This window comes from Polyodon spathula, chromosome 21 (assembly GCF_017654505.1).
Source record: "Polyodon spathula isolate WHYD16114869_AA chromosome 21, ASM1765450v1, whole genome shotgun sequence".
NCBI lineage: Eukaryota > Metazoa > Chordata > Actinopteri > Acipenseriformes > Polyodontidae > Polyodon > Polyodon spathula.
The window spans coordinates 27,096,592-27,120,753 of NC_054554.1; the positions used below are offsets into that span (position 1 = coordinate 27,096,592).

Here is a 24,162-nt window from a genome sequence, read left to right on the forward strand (position 1 = left end):
TAGCTCTGGTCCTGATTAGTTGCAGTGCAGACAGAACCATGTGCTTTTGATCGGGAGCAGAGCCTCATCGCCTACAATTAGAACCGAATGTCCGACCCGTGGGCTGCAAACCCTGGGCCTCACGGACGTTTGCAATTTTTTTTCCTCCAGATTTATTGCACGGAAATGAAATAATTGACTGGGCAGAAAATTGCTAAAATAGGCAACATATAAATTACAAGAAAAAATAAACCTAACCGTAATTGAAAAAAAAAAAAAAAATAGACCCGAAACAACAGCGTAGGAAGCGGCAGGATGTGGTGAAACAGGCAAGCCACGCCTTGAAAGTTTCAGTTCCCAGGAAAAAAGCATCGTGCAACAAGGCAGGACAACGCTACTGTGGGACCTGTTCTAAGGGTTAATCCCAAATCATAACCTAGCCCCGTCCCCAGTCATGCAGTGGGAATTGTATATTTATGTGTACTGAATGCCCTGGACAGGACTGGTGCAAACTTGGTAAACTGCACAGGTCTCATAGAGCAACTTGGTATTGCAATGGATGGACGATGTATACATTAGCAAGACGATGTGCTATTTCTTACATCCACTAGGGGCAGTGTTGCAGAAGTGTAGGTTTAATGGTTACACTTTGCTGTACCAGGTGCTGAGGTCAAACATGATTTAGAGAGCTCTGTTGAGGATACGTTAGTTTATTAACGATAATATATCATACCCAGGAGCCAGGCCTGGATTTCGCTCCTGATGTGTTGACTTTCCATTTTCACTACTTAGATATAATATTTATATTTATTTGTCCAGTGCTACAGTACAGTTTTTTTTAAAGTAATTGTGAACAGGTTGTGTGTGTGTGTTTGAGAATATCAGACCCTGGAGGCCAAGGGGGGTGTCTTTCTGTCTGTCTGTCTGTCTGTCTGTCTCTCCATTCATTCATGTACACCATAGCTGTTAACCCCTTTTTTGTGGCAACTTGATTTGGACAAAAGCACAGCCTCCATATTTACACAGGCTAGGGTTTAGCTGTGTGGGTTTAAATACTGGAAGCTGCACATGGGAAGGCTTTGGCAAAACTTGAATACAAAACCAAATAAGAGTTGCTGTTACAGGGTAAATAGCAGCTCCAGTTTCATTGCTCTTCAAACACCAAAGTAATTACAAGCACCACTTATAAATCATATAATCCAATACATGATATATATATATTATCTATATAATATATATATATATATATATATATATATATATATATATATATATATATATATATATATATACTATAGTAATGTGAGGACATTTTATCAACTTCTATTAGATTCTCATTTATAATTCCTAAACTGAACAAAACTTCACATAGATTTTTTTTCTTCTTTTTTTTTAACTTTCAGTTTTTCTTAATTTAAAAGCCCTCACCTTGTCTTTACGCCCCTATTCATCACTCTGTTTTGAGAAATGTTATGTTAGGAAAAGGTCAATTCTTTTTCATCCCATTTTTCATGAACTGTATCAAGCTTTCAGTTCATTCAACCTGTTGCCGCTCTTTTAGGAAGGGTTATTATTAGTTTTCAAAACACTGTTTAATCTTATTTTTGTCTGATGTTGATATACAAGTCAGCTAAGCAGTGTACAGTACAGCACATGAATATACTGTATATATAACCATACAAGAAAAGATAGGCTACGTGTCTTAGTAATATAATACAATATAATATAATGAATGAGCCAATCAGAAGCAGTAGACCGGTACAATGAAAGAGGGTAGCAACTGTGCTACCTATTTCAGAAGCTATTTTGCTGCGCTGAACTCAAGGGAGGGGGAGACTAGCGAATGAGAGAGATTTACTGTAGCTGCAAAACAAAGCCCTGTTCCTTATTTAAATTGAAACGACACAGGTATCTGTTACATGTGTAAGCAAGACTTGCATAATCTTCTCATGCCAATGCATTTGAATTTAAATGCGGGAGAGAGCTATCTGTTACACTTTTCACGATAGCAAGCCCATTCCTATTTTAGTGCTGGGCTCAGCGGTGCCAATGATTTCCTGCTAATTAGGCCAGCTGGAATTTTTATCATCTGGCTGCTGTGGAATTCCACGCTGGAGCAGGCCACTGTTTACCAAAGCAGTGCATGTCTCGCCACAGTCTGATCCACCCTCGCCCCACTGGAAACTTTACTAAGTGCTGGCTTACTGGTAAAGCTGGGGATGAGGTCACACTCATTTACTGCTTTCCCTGGCTGATTGCCTTCCCAGCTTGTTTGTCAAACCCTTTGATAAGAAGGACATGCATAGAGTCCTCTTAATCGCATACATTTTTGTAAAATATGTTTAAAATCGGCAGTTGATCATATTATATCAACATTCTTTGTAAAGGGTCCATTGAAAGCTAAGGATGATTTGAAGCATTATACAGCACTGGGAATCAACCGGGATTGAATCAACCAGCTGTGATTATCCATAAAAATAAGAGGTTGAAGGGATCCAAGAGGATTCACTGGTGCTAAAAAAACAAAGCTGGAATAAAATTAATCTGTGGTTTACCCGAGCAGGGAGCAGGTTGATCAGGTGGACTCCTAGCAGTGCAGTTTGGAGAAGCCAGGCGTACAGATGGACTGACAGACACAGGTGAACACGATCGGTGCATAATGGGTCCAGATTTCGAATGAGCCCCTGAAATATGACTACAGCATCCGACCGCAACAGCCAGATGATCTGCACATCCTGTGGCGCATAACTTCCTAATTTAGCAGAGCAGAATGACCTGCAGTCTAATAATTTGGGGCTCACTTTTGCTAATGACCATGCTAGGTTATTTTTAGAGTAATTGTGAACAGGTTGCGTCAGATATCAACATGCTGTGTGTGCGAGAGAGTTTTTTAGAATCTCTCAGATCCTGGAAATAAAGGGTGGGGGTCTGTGTCTGTCCGTTTATCTATCCATCTGCATGTCACACGTGCAGTTTTGCATCATCCTGTTAGCTCTCCGGCCATGGCTGAGGATTTCTGCTACTGACAGACTTGTTACAAGGGTAGTGCTAATGTATAAGGTTTTTTTTTTTTTTTTTTTTTTTTGTCATGTCATAATAATATTCCTATGAACTCGAATACTTTGTAGTAAGGCTCCTTGTGGAGCGGGTGGGTTTCGTGGGAGGGCTTTGTTGGTCTTGTTTTGTGTTTAATGATAGAGAGTTTGAAACTCCCTTTGCAGTTCCATGCAGGTGGAAAGCTGTTCTAACAGGAATTCTAGACGAGGAATGGACAGTGAGTGAGTGAGTCTGTGCACATCTTTGGGAGATAGTTTTGGAGAATTCCTGAAGCCCATCTGTTGTCATCAGTCAAGCACAGAGATACTTTGTGCTCCGCTGTTGAGAGCGGGTCACGCAAAGGCTAGAGCCTCAGTTCAAGGAAGCTGTAAAGCCAGGGATGGAAATAATATAGAAAGGGAAATGAATATAAAGCACTGTAACTGCCTGCTGACATGATCACTGCTCTTCATCTGTTTTATAAGCTCTCACTTGGTGCAGCTGCATGCTTCTGCCCAGCTGGGGAGAGGGAGAGAGAACATGGGGTTGAGATGGAAAGAGATTCTCCCCCTTTGGAAAAGTACAAATTAGAGGAAGCCGCCTTATTTTCTTATCTTTCATTGCGACAAACATCTTTTGGTTCTGTGTAATTCTTTTTACTTTATGCTGGAACAAGCAAATCTAAATGTATCATGTTCCTTCATGATACCGACTCCCATCCTGTCCCTGTAGATCACAAGGTCTGACTGTCTCTAGACCATGAAATTGGAATACAGCACAAGAAGGGATTAGTTACCAGGAAGCCATGTACATTTTAAATTATCAGTTATATTTAAAATAAGCAAAGAACTTCTAGGTTGTCAACACAAGAAACAGGTGATAATGCTAGTGATAATGTCCTGTGTGCTAATAACATGTAAGGACAATGATTGCAAAACACTGGTTGCCACTCCTTTAAGGTGGTATTGTTTACCTGTCGTGACTCTGTGGTCTGGCTTAATAGATCTGGAGGGAAGCGAAAGATTAATGTACAGATGTGTCCTGCCCCTATTCTCTCTATATCACTTTTATTAGTTCTCCAGCTGTGCCCTAGATCATAGAGCGCCCCCACCCATCCTGAGATCATCCTCAATTAGGCTAAGCTCCCCCCCACACACACACACACACACACAAATACACACCCAGTATCTCTGCCTATCCTCCCAGATTTACAGTCCTATTCAGTTGTTATTTCTGAACAATAGGGAAGTCAGCCCAGGTGCTGCACTTAGAACTTCACCAGCTGAGCAAATTAACTGCTTGGAGATTGTTTCTTACAGGGTATACTGAAACTAAACTGCCTGTGCACAATGAGGTAACTGATTACGAGAAAAAACAAATAGATAAAAACGGTTACTATAGTCTTTATGTGGTTATTCATATGTATGTATGCATTAACGTATAACTATTGGTGTAAGAAGCTTTATTTTAGTATTGCTAAATGTGTTTGTAGGTATGTATGTATAAAGTGAGAGAGGTATAAAATATGTTATGTTTTAATAATGACAAACTTTTTTGTGTGAGCTCTGTATTATTTTGTTTTCTTGTTTTGGTTTTATACATTTCATACACTGTGCTCTTCCTTAAATATTAAATAAACATTTAAAATAAAAATATGATCACAGACACACACACACAAAATAACAACAAAGCGTCTGCCCGCATGCAATCTGGAGCCGGGTCTTTGAGAAGTGCGGCGTCAGTATATTCACCTCTCCTCCCCAGGAGAGCTGCGCGGCGCTCCTGCCTTGAGCAAGACGTGGGTGTCACAGGATCTCTGTGGGCAACATGCGACTGAATTCAGCGGTTTCACTTCCACTGGCATCAGCAGCAGGCAGGCGCTCGCATGGCTGCATAACTCCATTCTCTTACTTGCTGCGTATATTAAAATAAATAAATAAATAAATGCACATCTCAGGTGAGATATGGTTTGGTTTGGAATTCATGTATATATTTTTTATAAAGTTTTGGCAGGACAACTTCTCGAACTCTACGATTCACACAAAGCGTTTTAGAAATAGAAAATTAATAGCCAAACACTACACTGCATGCAATTTTAAACATTTTAAAAAATACTTCAGTCTGTTTATTTTAGGGGTCCTGTATGTGTTTCTATCGATTGTTTAAAGGTGTGTGTGTGTGTGTGAATGCATTCGACCTCTGAACTACCAGTGACTTAAGTATGTGTGTGTGTGTATATATATATATATATATATATATATATATATATATATATATATATATATATATATATATATAATAAAATAAATTCATGCAAAAACTGACAAATAAACACGAAATAACACGAAATAACCCTGAAAGCTTTAATGCATTTAGAATAAAATTGTGCTCTAAAGCGTTACGGAAATCTAGAAATAATCCAAAGCTGTCCTCAGTGGTTAGATCGGAGTAATCAATCAACTAAATCAACGACGAGGCGGATGTTGTTGACGTTGTGTCTGTTTTTCATAAAGCTTGACTGAGATTCATCCATTATTTCATTTAAACCAGATTTAAGTCTTGATGCAAAAACAGGAGCCAGGATCTTGTAATCAAGATTTAATAAGTTTAAATGTCTCCAATTATCCAAATATGTTGTATTTTTATTAGGTTTGGGAAGCAAAACGATACATTGCTTTTAAGCCTAGGTCATGCGATTCTGTCACCTCAGTGCATTGTAACGCTGTCCTGCCGTGTTTCTGGGTGTTTATCATTTTGGTTTGCTAAGTTATTTAAATATGTTTAACACGAAGATACAGCAGCAGGATGAGACGAATAATAAAATCAAATGATGCGTTTAGAACTGGCAGCGCCAGTTAGCAGGCCTATGCAATTAACCATTTATTGAAGTGCAGTTTCAAGAAAATAAACTTGCTATGGACTATATGGAAATAAGTATTGTTCCAAAGCTTAAAATGTATTTTAATGTTGTGATAATTTTGGAGAACCAATAATATCTTAATAACCAATAATATTTGAATAAATAAATTCAACATATACCTCTAATGCAACTGTACAGCTGCTCGTTATATGGTAACATTTAAAATGTTAATAATTGCGTAACTGCAGAGCAAGTAAATATTAATTAATTCCATGCAAAGTAAACTGTTACCAGATACTGCTGATTAAAACCCTGGCTGTCCAACATAGGGCTACTGTGTGTATCCTGTCAATTTGGGGCCCCTCACCCCATGCTCTGTGGGCCAGTTCTGTTAAATAGTCATTTTGAGGTGCTGCTGATGGGAATTTCGTGCATGCCTGCGCTCGCTAAAAGAGCCTTTCAGCCCCTGCCTGCTTGACCTTTCCCAGTTCACTGCGGGGTTTTGTTCCCCGCTGACAGCGACACTGACCACAGGTCAGCCGCAGTTCCAAAGGTCGCTCCAGCCGGAATCCCTGCCCTCGCGGCGATTCTTATCTTTTTAAATCTCCTTTCTGATCTGCCTTTTAGGCTGACCTCTGTCCAATCAAGCCCTGTATCACGGTCCACAGGGCAGACTCTCACAATGGACGAGCCCACTTACCCCAATCTGCTCTGCACAGTCCCAGGATGCGTTTCCAGACCAGCTATCCAATTTTTCTACTTTCTACGACTAATATAAATTTAATTTAAAAACAAAAAGCCATTTAATTTTCTATTCTATTTCTATTTTCCATTTCTATTCCCCAAACTGAACGGTTATTTAAACAATGCGTTTTAAGGTCTCTTGATATATTGAATAAAGTTTGATGTAACTTTTATACTGTCACTGGGTTCTTTAATACCACTGGGGTTAATGTTTAAAATGTCCGATACCTCTTACTTTCAGTATAATTCAACGGGGGCCTGAATTAAAGTTTATAGCGTTTATACACATGATCCCTAGAAGAGGCTTCAGCTCAGCATAGCTGCTAATTACAGCCGCAATAATGGTCTGCAATGCAGTGTGTGTGTGTGTGTGTGTGTGTGTGTGTGTGTGTGTGTGTGTGTGTGTGTGTGTGTGTGTGTGTGTGTGGACACTGTCTCTCTGGTTTGAGGTCACTGAGGATTCTGTCGGGTGCCCCCCAGATCTACTCTCTGTCTCTCTCTCTCCTCCCTCTTACAGCATTGTCAAATTCAATTCAGTTTAAAAGTCCATCAGATGGATCAGACTCTTTAGAGAAACTGTGAGAAAATACAGTGACATGAATTCTGCCAGGTTTTTTTTTTTTACTGGTTCGTGGCATTATACCTGTTTAGGTTGCATTTTTGTAAAAATGGCGCAGATTGCACAAGAAAACAGATGTTGATAACACAGCCCTGAGTTGCGCTAAGGTCTACCAGTCTGCCTTTATACCATGTTTAGCACTGCGAGGCACATTCCTAACTTTAAACTAGTTGCTGGCATTTTAAGCACAGCATGGATATGACCCTGTTGTGGGAACAATTTGCCATCGTATACCTCTTAAATTATATGTTTTACACCACTTCAGGCTTTTGAATGGAGGTTAAAAAAATCCTATAGCAATGCAATGATTCCGTGCTAAAAACATTTCCTTCACAAAGGTCATTACAATAGTACCGCAATGTGATGATAAAGCTACGAACCAGTAAACACTGGTAATCCATTGGCGTACACACCAGTGGGAATGCAGCGGTCTGTAAGTGAAACCAGTTAGAGCGACTGTTTCGTTAACCAGTTAATTTCCATTGTCCTTATTTGAGGACAGGCTACATTGTAATTTCCTGGAGCATTTATTTTGCCTTTCTCTTTAACTATGTCGTTATAGCTTACTCTAATTGTGTTAACCGCAAAAGTCTAAATGTAATGTATCAAATTACATAAACACTTGTGTTCCGTTTTTTTTTTTTTTTTTTTTTTTTTTTATTAAGAAAAAAAAAAAGTTGGTACTTAATGTATTGAGAACACGCACTTAGCTGGGTTTGGATACAAGCGGTTAATTTTAGGGACGGTCCTCCGCGCTGCTTGACGTCGCTGAGAATGTTTAGCACCGCCTTTGCGGACGCTCTTGCCTGGACGTGGCTCGTTGTTTAGTGTGCTTGGCACTTCCTTGTAAACGCAGGCAGGAAATCGAAGGCATTTTAAAATCAAAACAAGATTACAATAAACATCAGAAATGCATTTTACTCTTTAACAAGCCGGAGCTTTCAGTAAACCGTTATCTCCGTGTTTGCATTGCAGAGGAGCGTTTGAGGACGAGGGACAGTGTGGGGATTTAGAATCGGTATAGACCAGGGGAACTGCGTTGAACGAAAATGAACTCAAAATGGTTCAAATAAAATCAAAACCTCCAAACATCCGAATGAAAGTCTTTATCTGTGCAGCTTTTATTACGACGAGCTCAAAAACGTAGTACGAAACTTGGCAACAAATTGTTAGAAACACGAACAGTTTGTTTTGATTTTTTTTGGATGAAACTTAACGCCACGTCACACGTTTGACAGCCTGCTAAACAGTCCGTACCGATACGCTTGTGCAGCTACATGATACTGGATTACGCTAATAATATTGCACTTTTTTTAAATTTAGAATAAGCAATTCATATGCAGTTTGATTTATTATTTATTATTTGCTAATGGTGGCTGGTCTATAATCGGTTGCTAGCTGGAGACCAAATAATTCCTTTGTTTTGTACTGTGCTATTCTTTTTAATGCTTTTGTTCAATCATTGTCTCTTTTAATACAATCTAACTGAAAAAATAAATAATCAAACATGACTGCTTCAAACTGGGGTTTGATCATGAACGTGGTCAACAGTATCGTGGGAGTGAGTGTGCTCACCATGCCCTTTTGCTTCAAGCAGGTGAGTATATATTGACTTCGAGTTCTACAGCTGGTTCATACAGGAAAGAGGATTTTGTTCTGAATCTAGGAGATCTAGTTTGGGGGGGGGGGGGCACTGGCACACTTGACAACATTCTAAGGACTGTTTTAAGAATGTTTATTTAGGATTTTTTTTTTTTTTTTTTATGTACCAAGTAGCGCGCTGTGGAGAAAGTGACACACAGAGCAGGTGCTTTGTACAGATTAGACTGCTTTGCCTAAAGCAACAGTTAGCTACTTTCAGTGTCATTCAAAAAGAAAACTCTTGCCAAGATATGGTAGCTGCTGGCAGTCCTAAGATCAATTACAACAGCATTGTTTGCTGAAATTATAATTAGCTACCTGTAAACTAAAAAGTAACGATGACACACATCAACATGTTTCTTTATTGTGGATAACCAAGCCATAATCTCAGGTACAGATAAATTAGGTTACCTTAGTGGTGGAAAAAAAAACAGAGAATAATGATCACTCAATGTAAAACACAACATGGAACTGGCAATGACTAAGCTTGTAATTGATTATATTATATGCAGTCTGCGACCATTGGTTAAAGAAAAGGGCTTGTAACCACGAGGTCCCCAGTTCAAATCCCGACTGACTCATTGTGTGACCCTGGGCAAGTCACTTAATTTTTAGTGACCGAGCTATTTTTGCATGTTTTTTACTGTTAGATTTGTGGCTCTAACTGTAAAAGTTACAGGTACATGTGCACACACTGGGCTTTCATTTAAAAAAAAAAAGTCTCAAACTCGCCATGTTCAATACAGATAACAAAAACAAAGAGAGAAGAAATAGAAGAAAGAAAAAAATATTTTAGCATGGCCAGCTCAATAAAGGTAAATAAAGGAATTATGGCCATATATACAAAAGGGACCAAAAGCAACCAAAAAAAAAACAACAAAAAAATGTATTGAAACTGCAAAAGAAAAAAAAAAAAAACAAACATTCAAATGATTTGTCCCAGGAACTCTGATCATGTGCCACAAGATGGGGCTGTTCACTGTGGCTTGAATGGGCAGCATGGAGGCGACGAGGGCAACATAACCCTAAACAGCTCTGGTCTCATGCATCTGATCCACAAACACGAAAAACAAACACCTATTTATCAGAAAATAGGTCCTTGTGCCTTTGATGTTGCCATTTATCTTATTTTGTTAAGATTTTTTGTGAAAATGTTTCTTTACTGCATTGAGAAGGTATTTTTTTCAGTGCAACAACAAATACATCCCAAAACACTCAAGGCTATCTGCTAATATGGTTATCTACCAGAAATACACAAGTAGGACCTCACTGTAAAACTCAGAATCTCCTCTTTAAGAACATAAGAAAGTTTACAAACAAGAGGAGGCCATTCGGCCCATCTTGCTCGTTTGGTTGTTAGTAGCTTATTGATCCCAGAATCTCATCAAGCAGCTTCTTGAAAGATTCCAGCTTCAACAACATTACTGGGGAGTTGGTTCCAGACCCTCACAATTCTCTGTGTAAAAAAACTGCCTCCTATTTTCTGTTCTGAATGCCCCTTTATCTAATCTCCATTCGTGACCCCTGGTCCTTGTTTCTTTTTTTCAGGTTGAAAAAGTCCTTTGGGTCGACATTGTCAATACCTTTTAGGATTTTGAATGCTTGAATCAGATCGCTGCGTAGTCTTCTTTGTTCATGACTGAATAGATGAAGTTATTTAAGCCTGTCTGCATATGTCATGCCTTTTAAACCCGGAATAATTCTGGTCGCTCTTCTTTGCACTCTTTCTTGAGCAGCAATATCCTTTTTATAGCGAGGTGACCAGAACTGAACACAATATTCTAGATGAGGTCTTACTAATGCATTGTACAGTTTTAACATTACTTCCTTTTATTTAAATTCAGCACTTTCCTTCCACTATAGATCCGAGCATCTTGTTGGCCTTTTTTATAGCTTCCCCACTATGCCTAGATGAAGACATTTCTGAGTCAACATAAACTCCTAGGTCTTTTTCATAGATTCGTTCTTCAATTTCAGTATTTCTTTATGATATTTATAATGCACATTTTTATTGCCTGCATGCGTACCTTACACTTTTCTCTCTTAAATGTCATTTGCCATGTGTCTGCCCAGTTCTGAATGCTGCTAGATCATTTTGAATGGCTGCAACGGTTTTTGTCGCCACTCCTGTTTTTGTGTCGTCTGCAAATTTAACAAGTTTGCTTAGATTGGGAATAAGAGGACCTAATACTGATCCCTGTGGTACTCCACTGGTTACCTCGCTCCATTTTGCGGTTTTTCCTCTAATGAATACTTCCTATTTTCTACAGGTTACCCACTTCCTAATCCATGTGCTTGCATTTCCTTGAATCCCTACTGCGTTCAGTTTGAGAATGAATCTTTTATGCAGGACTTTGTCAAAAGCTTTCTGGAAATCAAAATAAACCATGTCATATGCTTTGCAGTTATCCATTGTCGATGTTACATCCTCAAAAAAATCAAGCAGGTTTGTTAGACACAATCTCCCTTTCCTAAAACTGTGCTGACTGTCTCCCAGGATACTGTTACCATATAGGTAATTTTCCATTTTGGATCTTATTATAGTTTCCATAAAGTATAAGTCAAGCTTATTGATCCATGAAAGTGCCAGCGTGCGAGTGTCAGACAGTGCTGATTTGCCCGCCTCTCTCCCTGCAGTGTGGCATGGTTCTGGGAGCTCTCCTGCTGCTCTTCTGCGCCTGGATGACCCATCAGTCCTGCATGTTCCTGGTGCACGCTGCCAGCAGCAGCAAACGCAGGACCTATGCTGGACTTGGTAAGAACAATCGCTTTAAACGTCAGCTAGAGCGCGGTAGAAGGGCAAGCCCACTCCTCTTTGTGGAACGAATTACCAAACAAGACACTTTGAAAACTAAACATGCTGTGATCGCAAAAACTGAGCTGCTAACTTATCATTCCCCTTAACCCAGCAGGATTTTACACATTTTGATAGAACAGCCCCCCCCCCCCCTTTTTTTTTTAATGGTTTCTGCCTTTGTCAACCTGACCCCTGCAGCCAAATGAGAAACACCTCAATGAAAACCATGAACTGGAAAACCACTTGATGCAAAATGTTAAGTTTGTTCATTTTTTTTTTTATTTGCAGCTTACCTTGCATATGGAAAAGCTGGAAAAATGCTTGTGGAAATGAGGTAAGCGTTTTATTTTTATAACTAATGGCCTGTCAGAAAGCATACTAAGTCCTCAGCACTAGTGTGATAAACTGCGTTTGCTGTGATCTAATAGTGTGTGACTTTTCTGTATTTTTCAGCATGATCGGGCTGATGTTGGGCACCTGCATTGCTTTCTACGTTGTCATTGCAGAATTGGGCTCCAGTTTCTTTGCCCGGTTATTGGGGCTTCAGGTAAGTGCTAGTTCCAGGAAATCCAGGCCACCCTTAATCACAATAGTGAAAGTTAAATAAAACAACATCCTTTGTTTGGCTGCCAATTAGACTTGGTGACTGTAGCTAACAAAGTAGTTCCTTAAAATGTGTGTGTAGTTTTGAGAGAATATTGGGTATGATTCTGGGTTAAATGCTTTTTGACTGGCTTGTCCTTGGATCATTTCACCCAGAGTGAAACTGTCCTGCCTTCTTTTCTGGGTTCTTGCCTGTCTATACCAATCAGCTGCTTCCCCTGTTAACTCACATGAGCCAGGGAGTGCAAGTGATAACAGATGAGGCACAGAAAGGGAGAGTCTCCTTTAATCTAAAGTAGTACCAGGTATCATGCTCTAAAATGAACACGCATGTGTTTGTTTTAAAACTGCACATAATGAAAACGGCTGAGGTTTATGGATTCATTTTGTTAGCTGCAGTTGCTTTAACTGTCCCTGCTGCTGCTGCTTCCAGGTGACCGGCGGTTTCCGTGTGATCCTGCTCGTTGCAGTGTCCCTCTTCATCGTCCTGCCTCTGAGTCTGCAGAGAAACATGATGTCCTCCATCCAGTCCTTCTCTGCCATGGCCCTCATGTTCTACACACTCTTCATGTTTGTGGTGAGTATCTGCCAAGTCAAGCATACAGACTTGTCTCCCGTTTAACACAGAAGTGTGGGGGTGTTTGGCCTCTGTAGTGCTGCAGACACCAGAACAGACCACAAGCACTGCCACCCGCACACATATAAAACAGCACGTTAAAAAAAATAACCGAAGGACAAAAATTGATTTGCTTGTTTGAATTTGGGGTTAGGGCTGGGGTTTGGAAGAAACTGCTAATGTGTCGCCATTCGATTCCCAAATGGTGCCGAGGTTTGGTGTTAAAGCTGGTCCTCAGTAACCTATGGGGTGTGGTTCCTACATCTAACTGAATTTCATAACAAACCAGATGTACAATATGTGGCTTCACCCATATTTAAGTTAATGTTAATGTACAGTTAATGTACTTTATTATAAATGAGGGCTGTCCTCCCTGTTGGTTCTTGGGAACTAGAGAAGTGTGAGAGCTTCATTTGAGCCCACAGGGTTTGTTTAAACGTAATGACTCAGGGATGGAAATAAGATTCCTATTACATAGCAGTTTCGCCCATTCCAGGTTTTACTACCAGTTGATTAGCCCCAGTGTATAGGTAACAAGCTCATGTGTCATTAAACTGGCAAGTGAGGATTGGATCAAGCTGCTATGCAACTGGAGTCTTATTTCCATCACTGCGTCTGAAACTGTCAGAGCATTTATTAGAAAAAAAAGAAGTTGAACTAAAACTTGATAACTGGGCAGTGAAAGGGTTACTAAAGTAAACAGCAAGAGCGTAGGACAAATCAAACCTTTCAAGTCCTTCTGATAGGGCAGGAACGGTATCTCAAGCTCTTTCACCTCTTCTACAAGGAAGCCTGCCAGTGCCAGGGAGAGGATGACTCCAGGCCGCGCACCGTCACTCAGGAACACCATACATAACTTTGAGATTAATATTGTCCATGCTGTGTTTCCTCTTTACACCGCTGCCTTCTAGATAGTGTTGTCTTCACTCCGTTACGGGATTATCCGTGGCTCTTGGGTGGAGAAAGTGCACTTGTGGCGCGTGTCTGGTGTCATTCAGTGCCTGCCTATTATTGCGACTACCTTCTGCTGCCATCCGTAAGTAAAGTGAAAACAAACCAGATCCGCGTCCCGCAGTTCCATCTTGGTGTGGCGGGGGAGGGCATGGCATTCACCCCCCTCTTCGCATTTTCATATGGGGACTGCTCCTGACTGCTGGGGTTGTGGCGGGTTGTGTGAACATTTAGGGTCAGGCTCTACAGCAAATGCCATGTTAAAAGAAACTGGAGGATTTTTTGAGGGACACATTGGGGGAGAAAAAAATTAATTGGAAAGAATGAATACGGGAAAGGCAGGTAAGCAGAAAATCATCAAACACAAGCTAGAAGCAGTTTTACAAAATTTCAGTACAGAGCCTTTCTGCTTAAACTGCAGCAGTTTTCGATGGAGACACTCGATCACAGTACTAATGTATTCATTCAGTTTGCCCTTTTTGAAGTGGTTGAAAATGAAATTCAGTATTTGAGATGCTCACGCAATAGATTTATGGAAAATAAACGTGCTGGGGGGAGCCTGATCCCCAGTTTAACTTGGCATTTCCTAGCGGGTCTCTGTGCCCTTCTTCCTGTGCTCCCCTAGTCCCTGACTCCATATCTGTGGAGGGAGGGGGTGCGCTGAGTTTTGACCTGTCTCTGGATGACCTGTAACCTTCCTGCTCTCCCTCAAACGCAGATGGTGCTGTCCTCCTTCAAACATGGCCTCTTCAGTGGGCAATGGATGAAGCAGGTCAGTTACGTGCGCTGGGAAGGCGTCTTTCGCTGCATCCCTATCTATGGCATGTCTTGCGCCTGTCAGTCGTAAGTACACTCATGTCTCCTGAGTTTCTGACTGGGTTGTGTCTGCTGTAGCGGACCTGCTGAGCTCTTGTATAGTCAAATGTGCACGTGTAGTCCAGCCGTGCAGCTTGTATCAAGTACAGGCGATTATCTAAAATAGTCAAATCTTGGAGGTGCACAGGGAGCCTGAAGTTAATGTGACCTTGTTGCATGGTCCTTTATCTCCTTGAGTAGAACAGAGAAGGAAAAGCCCTCCCCTCCCCTCCCCACCCAACTCCACCGAGTCGTGCATCTCATTTGTGTTAGCTTGCTGTGGAAATTATTTTAAACTCTTTTACCTAAAGCATTGTACGTAAATCTTGAGGTCTGTGTCTTTTAACAGTTTGGATGCAGAAATGTATACGCTAAAGGCACACAAATTACTTTTAATTGGCTTAATGTCTCCATTTCGAAGCTCTCTAATGCAGAGCAACTCGTATTTGTCATCAGACGTTTCTAGCCAGCAAGGTTTGAAAAGCTTTTAAAAGCGATCAAAGAAGTCCTGTGCGGTACTCGTTCCTCCCCTCATAAGTTATTCATCATTTAGTTTTTGTCATGTTTTTTTGTAACCTCTCAGCCAATGTGGGCAGGGAGCCCTTGTAAGTGAGATGATGCATCTCCGAGGGTTTCTTTGCATTAATATTTTAAATGAGTAAAACCCAGCAGTTTTCACTTAGACGCAACTTGTCTCAAGTACCTTAACAAGTTTGGTGAGCTGAAATCCTGGTCAGACCACCACAGCCCTAAGCAACGCAGCCAACAAGTATTATCAAAGTGTTTTAAGTTACAGGCACTCACAGATGTATACAGTGTCAACAAGCTCTCCCGTTTTGAATTTCCATTTGTCCGTGCAGTAGATGGCCACTGCAAGTCTGAGGGGCTACTCCATGCAGCAACCCCCTTTATTATTAAAGTTTTTACTACTGTTTCAGAGTGGCAGGATGGCAGGGCCTTGCCATATCCTCTTTCAAGTGCCAGAGAAACTTTACACAAGCTTCTAAAACGTTTAATCCTCAGTTCAAAAAGTATTGCAGCTATGCATTTTCAATTGGCTAGAATTTTTATAAGCGGCTGCGTTGACAGACAGTGGTTTTTGTCACTACTCATTTTATTATTTTTTCTTCTTTCGGGTTCATTCATTTTCTTTCTTTTCTGTTAAAATGGGATAAATCTAATTTGTGGGAAAATCCTTTAAAATTATTTTAAATTGTTGGGGGGGATGTAATATAGTAATCTTTTTTTTTTTTTTTTTTTTTTTAAATAAGCAATTATTTAAAACAAAATCACCTGCAGCTTTTTAAAATAGTTATTGGTGGGGGGTTTCATTTTTATATTTTCTTTTAATTTATGAATTCCCTACATGTTAGTATTTTAATTAATCGATTAATCACGAATGAGTCTTATTAGTCCTGTTTTACTGTCCACACAGGATGGTTTTAAATAATAATAATTTATTTCAATAAACAGTTAGAAAACTAGAAAAGTTTTAACGTCTAAACTCGCGTGATTGATCGATTATGCTTTTAATTTCTCGCAGTTCAAAGAGCGTACCTGGACAGCCAGGGTTGCTGTGTGATCATCTTTAACTGAAGCTTGCTTGTCTGATTCCAGGCAAGTGCTTCCGACCTACGACAGCCTGGATGAGCCGTCCGTTAAAAGAATGAGCACCATCTTCACTTCCTCGCTGAATGTTGTCACCGCCTTCTACATCACTGTGAGTGTTTCAAGCCCTGCTGTTGATTTTTCTGTGACCTTTTCATTCATTTTATAGTCTTCCAAAGTGCCCGTGACGACAAACCTTTGCCTGCTTCCAGAGGCCTGGATATTGCTCAAAGTAAAAGGTGGCAGCGAGCTTGCAGTGGTTTCAGTAATAAGAACATTGCCCTTTAATGCTCGTGTTCTGGTCTTGTTAGTGATGGTGCTCTTGTGAGATGCGCGATGCAATACACTGCCTTCCCATCAAGCTCTTTAGTTATAGGCAACAGGGACAACAATTTTGAAAGGCTAATTGTAAAAGGGGGGGGGGGGTCAATTAGTCTTGTGGTTCCCAATAATAGTCTCTTGTCAAATTTAGCAGAAATCGGCTTTTATTCTCACAAGTACGCATGGAAGCGTTCAATTTTTTTTTTCTCTCGTGTGGCTTAATCTAGGTCATCTTTGAAATGAGATGCTGCATTTTTTTTTTATTTTCAGCAAGGTTTTTTATTTGTCCTTACTATGCTCTTCTGTACCCTTGTATGCACTGCTGGTTCAAAGTACGTGCATTGCATTTAACATGCAGTCTTGGTCCTTGTGAGAGTTCTAGAACATGGAAAATAGCTAATGAAGTTCAGTAACACACAAGGGGGCACTAAACTGTAAATGCAAGGGGCAAGACCTACCTTTTTCTTAAAGCAGTTTGTACAAGGAGGAATGGTGTAAATGTTTAATGTTGCTCTAAATGCATTACTTCAATTGTTTTCTTTTTAATGTACAGCATTTAGTTTGGCCTTTAGTGCTGTTAATTGCTTTGTGCCTCCGCTACAGATCATTTCCAGTGTAATGTCTTTCTGTATTCTCTTTAGTGCCAATAGCTTTTTACCAATTAGAACCAAGGGCAGCCAAGTTCTGTGCAAGAAACATAACTTTACCTACTGTGTGAGTTTAGGAATCAAACATGCCTGCCATGAGGGTTAATCCATTTCAGCATGCATGAGTATTAACAAGATTGCTTTTACAATATTGTGCAGGTTAGGACCAGGTCACCACCAAAGCACTGCCTAATAATAGTTCAATACTTAAATGATATGCTGATTTTAATAAATGAATCATTTATTATGTGCCCTTGGTTTTAAGTACCCTTGTGGTTTGGGTGGCTGCATGGTAATTATCTAGCAGGTAATGACTTCTGTGGAGGATGTCAGTGTTATTATAAAAGAGTTTATGCATTAAGACAAAGGCAGTCAAACAACCTTAAGGATAATATCTAACCCACTCTCCATGAAGCCTAATAGTGCCTTTGCTGTGTATGTTTTAATGTGTAATAGTAGTGCATGTGCTGATCAAAAGAATGATTTTGTATCCCTTTCCCAGGTGGGATTCTTTGGCTATGTGAGTTTCACGGAGGATATTGCTGGGAACGTGCTGATGAATTTCCCCTCCAATCTGGTGACAGAGATGATCCGAGTGGGCTTTATGATGTCTGTGGCTGTGGGCTTCCCCATGATGATCTTGCCCTGCCGACAAGCCATCAACACCATGCTCTTTGAGCAGCAGGTATGAGACAGCCGGAACTTCCAGAGCAAAGTGTGGAAAATATGTTTCCCTGGTTTTGTTTGTGTTTTTCTGCAATATTATACAGCGACCACACACGCACACACACATCAAAACATGTGTAATAGTCCTGTTAAACTTCGAAGTTAAGGGAACTGAGTTTGGAGTGACTGACATGTGCTCCTCTCTCTCTGCAGCAGAAAGATGGCACCTTCGCGGCAGGCGGTTACATGCCTCCCCTCCGGTTTAAAATGGTCACCCTTGCCATTGTATTTGGCACCATGGTGTGCGGGATCCTCATCCCCAACGGTGAGGGTTTGAATATTCTTTTTGTCTTGTAATAATTCCAGTGGGGATGCCCTTGAAGATGGGGAATTGCGTGCCAAACAGTTAAGCTTTAAATATATGAATGTGAATGGTGTGTGTGTTTTTATTTTCCCTGATTCAGTGGAGACAATCCTGGGACTGACTGGAGCCACCATGGGCAGCCTCATCTGCTTCATATGCCCAGCCCTCATCTACAAAAAGATTCACAAGAATGGGCTGTCTGCTCAGGTCAGTAAGGGAACTAAGGCTCATTCGACCAGAAATAGTGCAAACATATGAGTGTAAAATCATGTGCTCAAAATAATTGTAAAAGTGAAGGAAACTAAAGTACTGATGATCTGCGGGGATTGAAGTAACACCCATTGCATAGCAGTTTCCCCCATTGCAGGTTTTACTACAAGCTTGATTAGCCCCATTGTAGAGGTAACAAGCTCCGGTGTGTTATTTGATTTATAGTAAAACCAGGAATGGATCAAACTGCTATGCAATGGGAGTCTTATTTTCATCCCTGATCTGAGAGAGAATAAATCCAGCACAGTATTGAGAACTTTGATCTGGGAGTCTGAGAGCCAGCACATTACTGGGGATCTGTGAGCCAGCAAATTCACTATAGCACAGAGAATTGAGGATCTAGAACCAGCACATTCATGTAGTCCTGGGGGTCTTGGAGCCAGCAGGTGCAGTGCAGATAACTTAATAATGGGGAATGTTAAAGCCTCACACAATACCGGGATCTAAGAAGTCAGTGTAATTTAAAACTAGACTGTTGGGTTAAACAGCTAGAAACCTCAAACCTATGAGCAGAATGAACTGATACCATGGGGGTTTCAGGAAGGCTGAAGCTCAACGAAAAAATAAATAAATAGCATATTCACTGCTTGTGAACAGTAAAATAATAGAAAAATCCCCTGGCTTTGTACGAAGTGAGCTCTCCTAACATTGGCAGCCTGGCGATCCCCCAGATAGACGGCACACACTCGGAGCCTTGAACAGGCATCCTGTCGCTCGCCACCGGAGCAGAAATAATGGAAAGAGGTTTGTTTTGAAAGGAAAAAGTGAGGGGTGTAATTACAGGAAGGGCTTCCTGCTGATTCACTGATACTCCTCCTTTGGCAACCTGTCTGCTATGATCTTGCCAGAGCTTACCGTTATCTAGCCGGAGGGCGGGGGGCCTTGCCAGACGTGTTCTTTCTTTGCTAGAAAAGGAAAGCGTCTTGAATTTATTTTTAAGTGTGTGCTGTTCTAAAGAGAGATTTATTTCAAGATAAGGGAATACCCGGACTGGCAGAGATCTGGAATGGATAGTCACTTCTATAGCGTCTAGGAATGATTTGTAGACATCTAAAGGGTTTGGAACACCGGTAAACACACAGGGAAGTGACACTTGATAAACTTTATTTCAAAAGAATAAATACATTCGATAACATGGTTGTAGTCTTTCATGGTGTTATTTAATGGTAGTACCGTGCTACTCCTAGATGGAATTCAGTTCGAACTATATGAATGCATGTTTTCCAGCTGTGTCCTTGTAACCAGTTTTATTAATGATTGGTGTTCTTAAATATTGAAACTTCAAGAACAAACCGGTTTAACACAATCCACAAACCCCATATTTTGTGATGTATCGTTGGCTGGTGTAACAATGTGGTCGTTTTAGGTGTTACGTTTTGTGTTTGTGTACATGTTAAATACTTCGCATGAATATTTAATATGAAACACTAATGTTTGACAGGCATACTATCAGCAATGGGCCTGCTTAATATAAAAGTTTACGCTAACATTTTAACAAATTAATAAAATCTAAGCAATAACAATGTTAATCCATGACCAGCTTTGCCGTATGAAGCGCGAATTTGAAATGTGATCCAACCAGAAACACGCTGTCCACCTGGCATTCTAAATAACACAATTATTGCATAGTCTTATAAAATAACTGATTCACCATTTTGTTGCACAACACAATACTGTGTGTTCTATCTTCTTGTCTGTGTTTGAGGAGATGTGCAACAGTTTTTGTGCCGGAGAATGATGGGAGGGGCAGCAGTGTTTATTCAGAGGGGAGGGGTTGGAATGCTTCCAGGAGCTGACCAGATGTTGGTGTTGGCTGGAGAAGGGCTAACCTCCTGCCAGTGTGAAGTTGCTCTTGTTAGACAGCTGCTCTGTCTGTCAGTGACTGGCAGGGACCCAAGGCCAGCCCTGTAGAGCTTGAGAATGCTGGAAAGGATGGCAAGAAAGGCATGTCTACTCTGGATTACGGAAGCTTTTGTTTTAAATTGGTGAAGACCTTGGTGGAAAATGCAAGCCTTTCTTTAATTGGATTCATTTTTCTGTTATTCACACTCCACTCCTCTGATTTATCTACTTCCCACCAGGGTGGGGGTCAATGCCCTTTTTTTCAATTACAATATTTCTATTTAAAATCAATTTCCAAATCCTTCAAAGGAATTGGAATTGATGTGTTCGAGACATCGTAGTTGTTGATTTTGTTCAACTGCTTTCATTTGAAGCCAATTTTGATGACTAACAGACTTCAATGTGTGTAATTTAGTGCCACTGTGAGGAGCTCATTTTGACAGAATAGTGCTGATTGCAGTTTTGATCAGAGATGTGTTTGAATTGATTAAAAGGCAATGGAAATTGGAATTGGGTTTAAAAGGGAATTTGAATTGAAAAACAGGAATTGATCCACAAACCTTAGATATTCAAATTGCATCTTTCATTTTCCGCAGCACAGGTTTCTTTGGAGGGCAGGGGGTAGGACCCATTTTTTTGGTTGCAGATCCATATCCTCTTTTTTTTTTTCCAGATGAACCCTGATCATTTTTGCTAGGTACACAGAAACCTGGCCTAAAATCTTGTTTTCTTAACTGAACAAAGCCTGTGCAGCCCGATCGTTCGTTCCATCGCAATCCTGTCAAGCTACTATGAGCTTTGCCTGATCAGACTAAATCTGACCCACCTGATAGTGAAAAATCAGATGACAGATGTCTGGTCAGAACTGACTTGTCAGATGACTGGAAAGTTGGACTGTGCTTTTCAGACAAATTCATGTAAAAGCAGTCAGCCAATTAGAATTCAACATCAATCATTTCTCTCAATCCTGCTAGGTAAGACCCATAGTTAACTTTCTTTTTTGTTAACATGTGTCAGACCATGCAAATTGTTTTGACTGAATTTGAAAAGTCATTTCTTGCAGATGATTGGATCAGACATTACGCGTCAGAGTAACCTGACCTTGTAAACCCTTGAGCAGGAGAGCATCGTCTGCATTTTGTGTAGCCCATGTACTTGTGTAGATTTCATTTACACATTTGTGTTTTTGTCGCTATGAACCAGGAAATATAGCAAGCATTTTGTATCTCAGGTTGTATCTGTTTTTATTCTTGGTGCCCATGCGTGACTGACACATTCATCCTTCTCAGTTTTATTTTTATTCTCTGCACCTTGGATTGCTTGTGCATGTCGGGGCAGACTATCAATTCCTAAGTGTGGCACTGCATGCGTCAACATGTCCCTGTCTGTGTTTTACAGCTTGTGCTGTGGGTAGGGCTGGGGATCCTGCTGATCAGCACGGTCACAACGCTGTCCATGTCCGCGAGCGTGCCAGTCAAGCAGGAGCCTGCTGCTGTGCTGGAGGACCTGCCAGTGAAGGAACAGGACAGGGAGGTGCTTCTGGAACAGGGCAAGATCTCCGGTAAGGGGTGAGGTCCGGGACTGGGGTGGGGGGTGGTGTGGGCGTGGCTACTGCGTGGCAAGCGAGAAGCTGAAATAAAAATGTATGCGTACTATAAAGCCACTAGCTGCCCACTAGTGGGACAAACTGGTGTGTTCTATGTCCAATGCCAGCTGTTTCACTACAGGTTTAACACATGATTAAGTGCTGTAGGACCTGGTGAAGGCTTTAATTGGTTCAGTTTAATACTGTAAAGAGGCTGCTGGAATACAGACCTGAACAGGAGGTGCCAGTGCGTGCTCTGTTCATTGTTCTGACTGCATCTTTGAATAAAGTGGGTCAGTTTGGGGCAAAGCAATCCTAATCACAACAAAAAGAAATCCTGTTCTCTACAAACCTACACCTGCAAGTGTCTCCGGGATGTAAATGTTAATAAAATAAAGGTGCCCCCAGCTGGATGTTTGTTTTCTGGGTCTCGCGCCTCTGACTTTCGCTAGAGAGGTTCCACCAAGGGCAGTCCACTCCGCTCGTGTTCACACCGCTGTGTGTGTGATAGCTGTGCTGAAACCATTGAGGGTGGGTGGTGGCAGCCCATCTCTTTGTCTGTCAGTGTCTTGTAATATTGTATAAAGGATGTGAACCACTTGGCACAAATGCCAAGTCTAGTGACTGTGTCCCATGTCTTGCACACATCTCTTCCCTAATAAAATGTATGTTAGTGTGTTCCGCACACGTGTAGGATTGCTATTGGTACAACTGGTATGTGTTGCACATGGCTATTGTGAAACTTGTGCCATTTTTCTTGGAAGAGAATATGAAAGAAGACAATGGATTTCATATTCGTGGATATCTTTTACTGGAACTCTTGTTCGGTGAGTCTTTTTATACATCGGGGACAAATCTAGAAGCCATGTCAGTTTCCTTTTTAAAAAAATAAATAAATAAATAAATAAAATCCTTAAAGATCAGAATGCACGTTGGTCTCAAGTTTACCACTTTCATACATGTGGGTGTAAGACTGAACCCTATGCACTGGACCGTTTACAGGATAGACTATGGACAGAAATCAGCCAGCAGTGAATGTCCTTTATTGGCCTCTGTGCTTCCTTTCCAGTAAGCTGCCAGTCCCTTCTTTTAGCTTTGTTTGCTTTTTCTTTGTGTGTGACTCGCTGGCTGATGAACGCCACAATAAGTTGCAATAAAAGAGGCAAAGCACTTCTCTTGTGCTCCCCCCGAATGGCCCTGAGATTGCAGGCGATTATTTCGCATCCCCAGTGAAACGGTTTAATATCAGCTGAACACAGCCCCCTTGCTGAGCTGTAAAGAGCGAGCGTGGCTGTTAATGTCTGTCCCTGTGATGGATTTAATTTCCATCCCTGCTGGGCTGATGGCTGCTCAGAGACAGAGAGGGAGGCATCTGGCTGTGGGGCAGAGTTTATACATATTTTAAACAGATCCTTTTATTTATTTTCTAATCTCTTGAGCACCATGGTGCTCCAGATACTTGTTTAATCAAATTGTGTGTGTGTGTGTTTTATATCTAGTCAAACCTCTTAAAGGCCTAGTGCAATTGTTTTGTGACCAGTGGACACAGTTAACATTAAATATTAAGGCAATACATTGAAGATACTTTTCAAATGTGTGTGTGTGTGTGTATAATATATATATATATATATATATATATATATATATATATATATATATATATATATATATTTTACATTATTTTTTAAATGTAATTCAATTGAAAGTGGTGTGTGTTTTTTTTTTTTGTTCTGGTTTATCCAAAATAATCTTTGATTCGAATAATGTTTGTGTTTATGCTGCCATCTAGTGCTCAAAACATCTACCTTTTGATTTTTTTTTTTGTTTCTTAATCCTTTACTTACCAATGCAGAGTTAGACGATGCAACATGCAAAGTCTGCATTTTGTAACATCGATATTGGGAACTTATGAACCCTAAGCTCTCAGCACTTTCCTAGGTTATGATAATGAAACCTGTAAGAGTTAAGTCTCTCATATATTTCTGTCTAATAATACATGTAAAATAGCACAGAGGCTAAGTTCTTGTTTTAACAGTTTAATCAGTGGGGTTTAGATGAATTAAACAGACCCCACAGTGTCCCTGGCTGAAGGTTAGAGTTTGTTCTCCTGCAGTTGAGGACCCGGTTGTACAGGAGGAGGCTGTGGGCGGACAGGAGA

At 40.6% G+C, this 24,162-nt stretch overlaps 1 protein-coding gene across 1 annotated transcript; it reads left to right on the plus strand.

Annotated features, from left to right (window-relative positions):
* Positions 1-8,040: 8,040 nt before the first annotated feature.
* On the plus strand, positions 8,041-24,161 carry slc38a10 (solute carrier family 38 member 10; the record flags this gene model as incomplete). The annotated part of the gene is made up of 12 exons (XM_041221597.1): positions 8,041-8,835; positions 11,517-11,634; positions 11,965-12,010; positions 12,130-12,223; positions 12,713-12,856; positions 14,565-14,689; positions 16,319-16,421; positions 17,780-17,962; positions 18,157-18,268; positions 18,408-18,514; positions 21,818-21,980; positions 24,118-24,161. Coding segments are annotated over exons 1-12 (1,329 nt in total), but the record flags the coding sequence as incomplete, so codon positions are not given.
* Position 24,162: the final 1 nt, after the last annotated feature.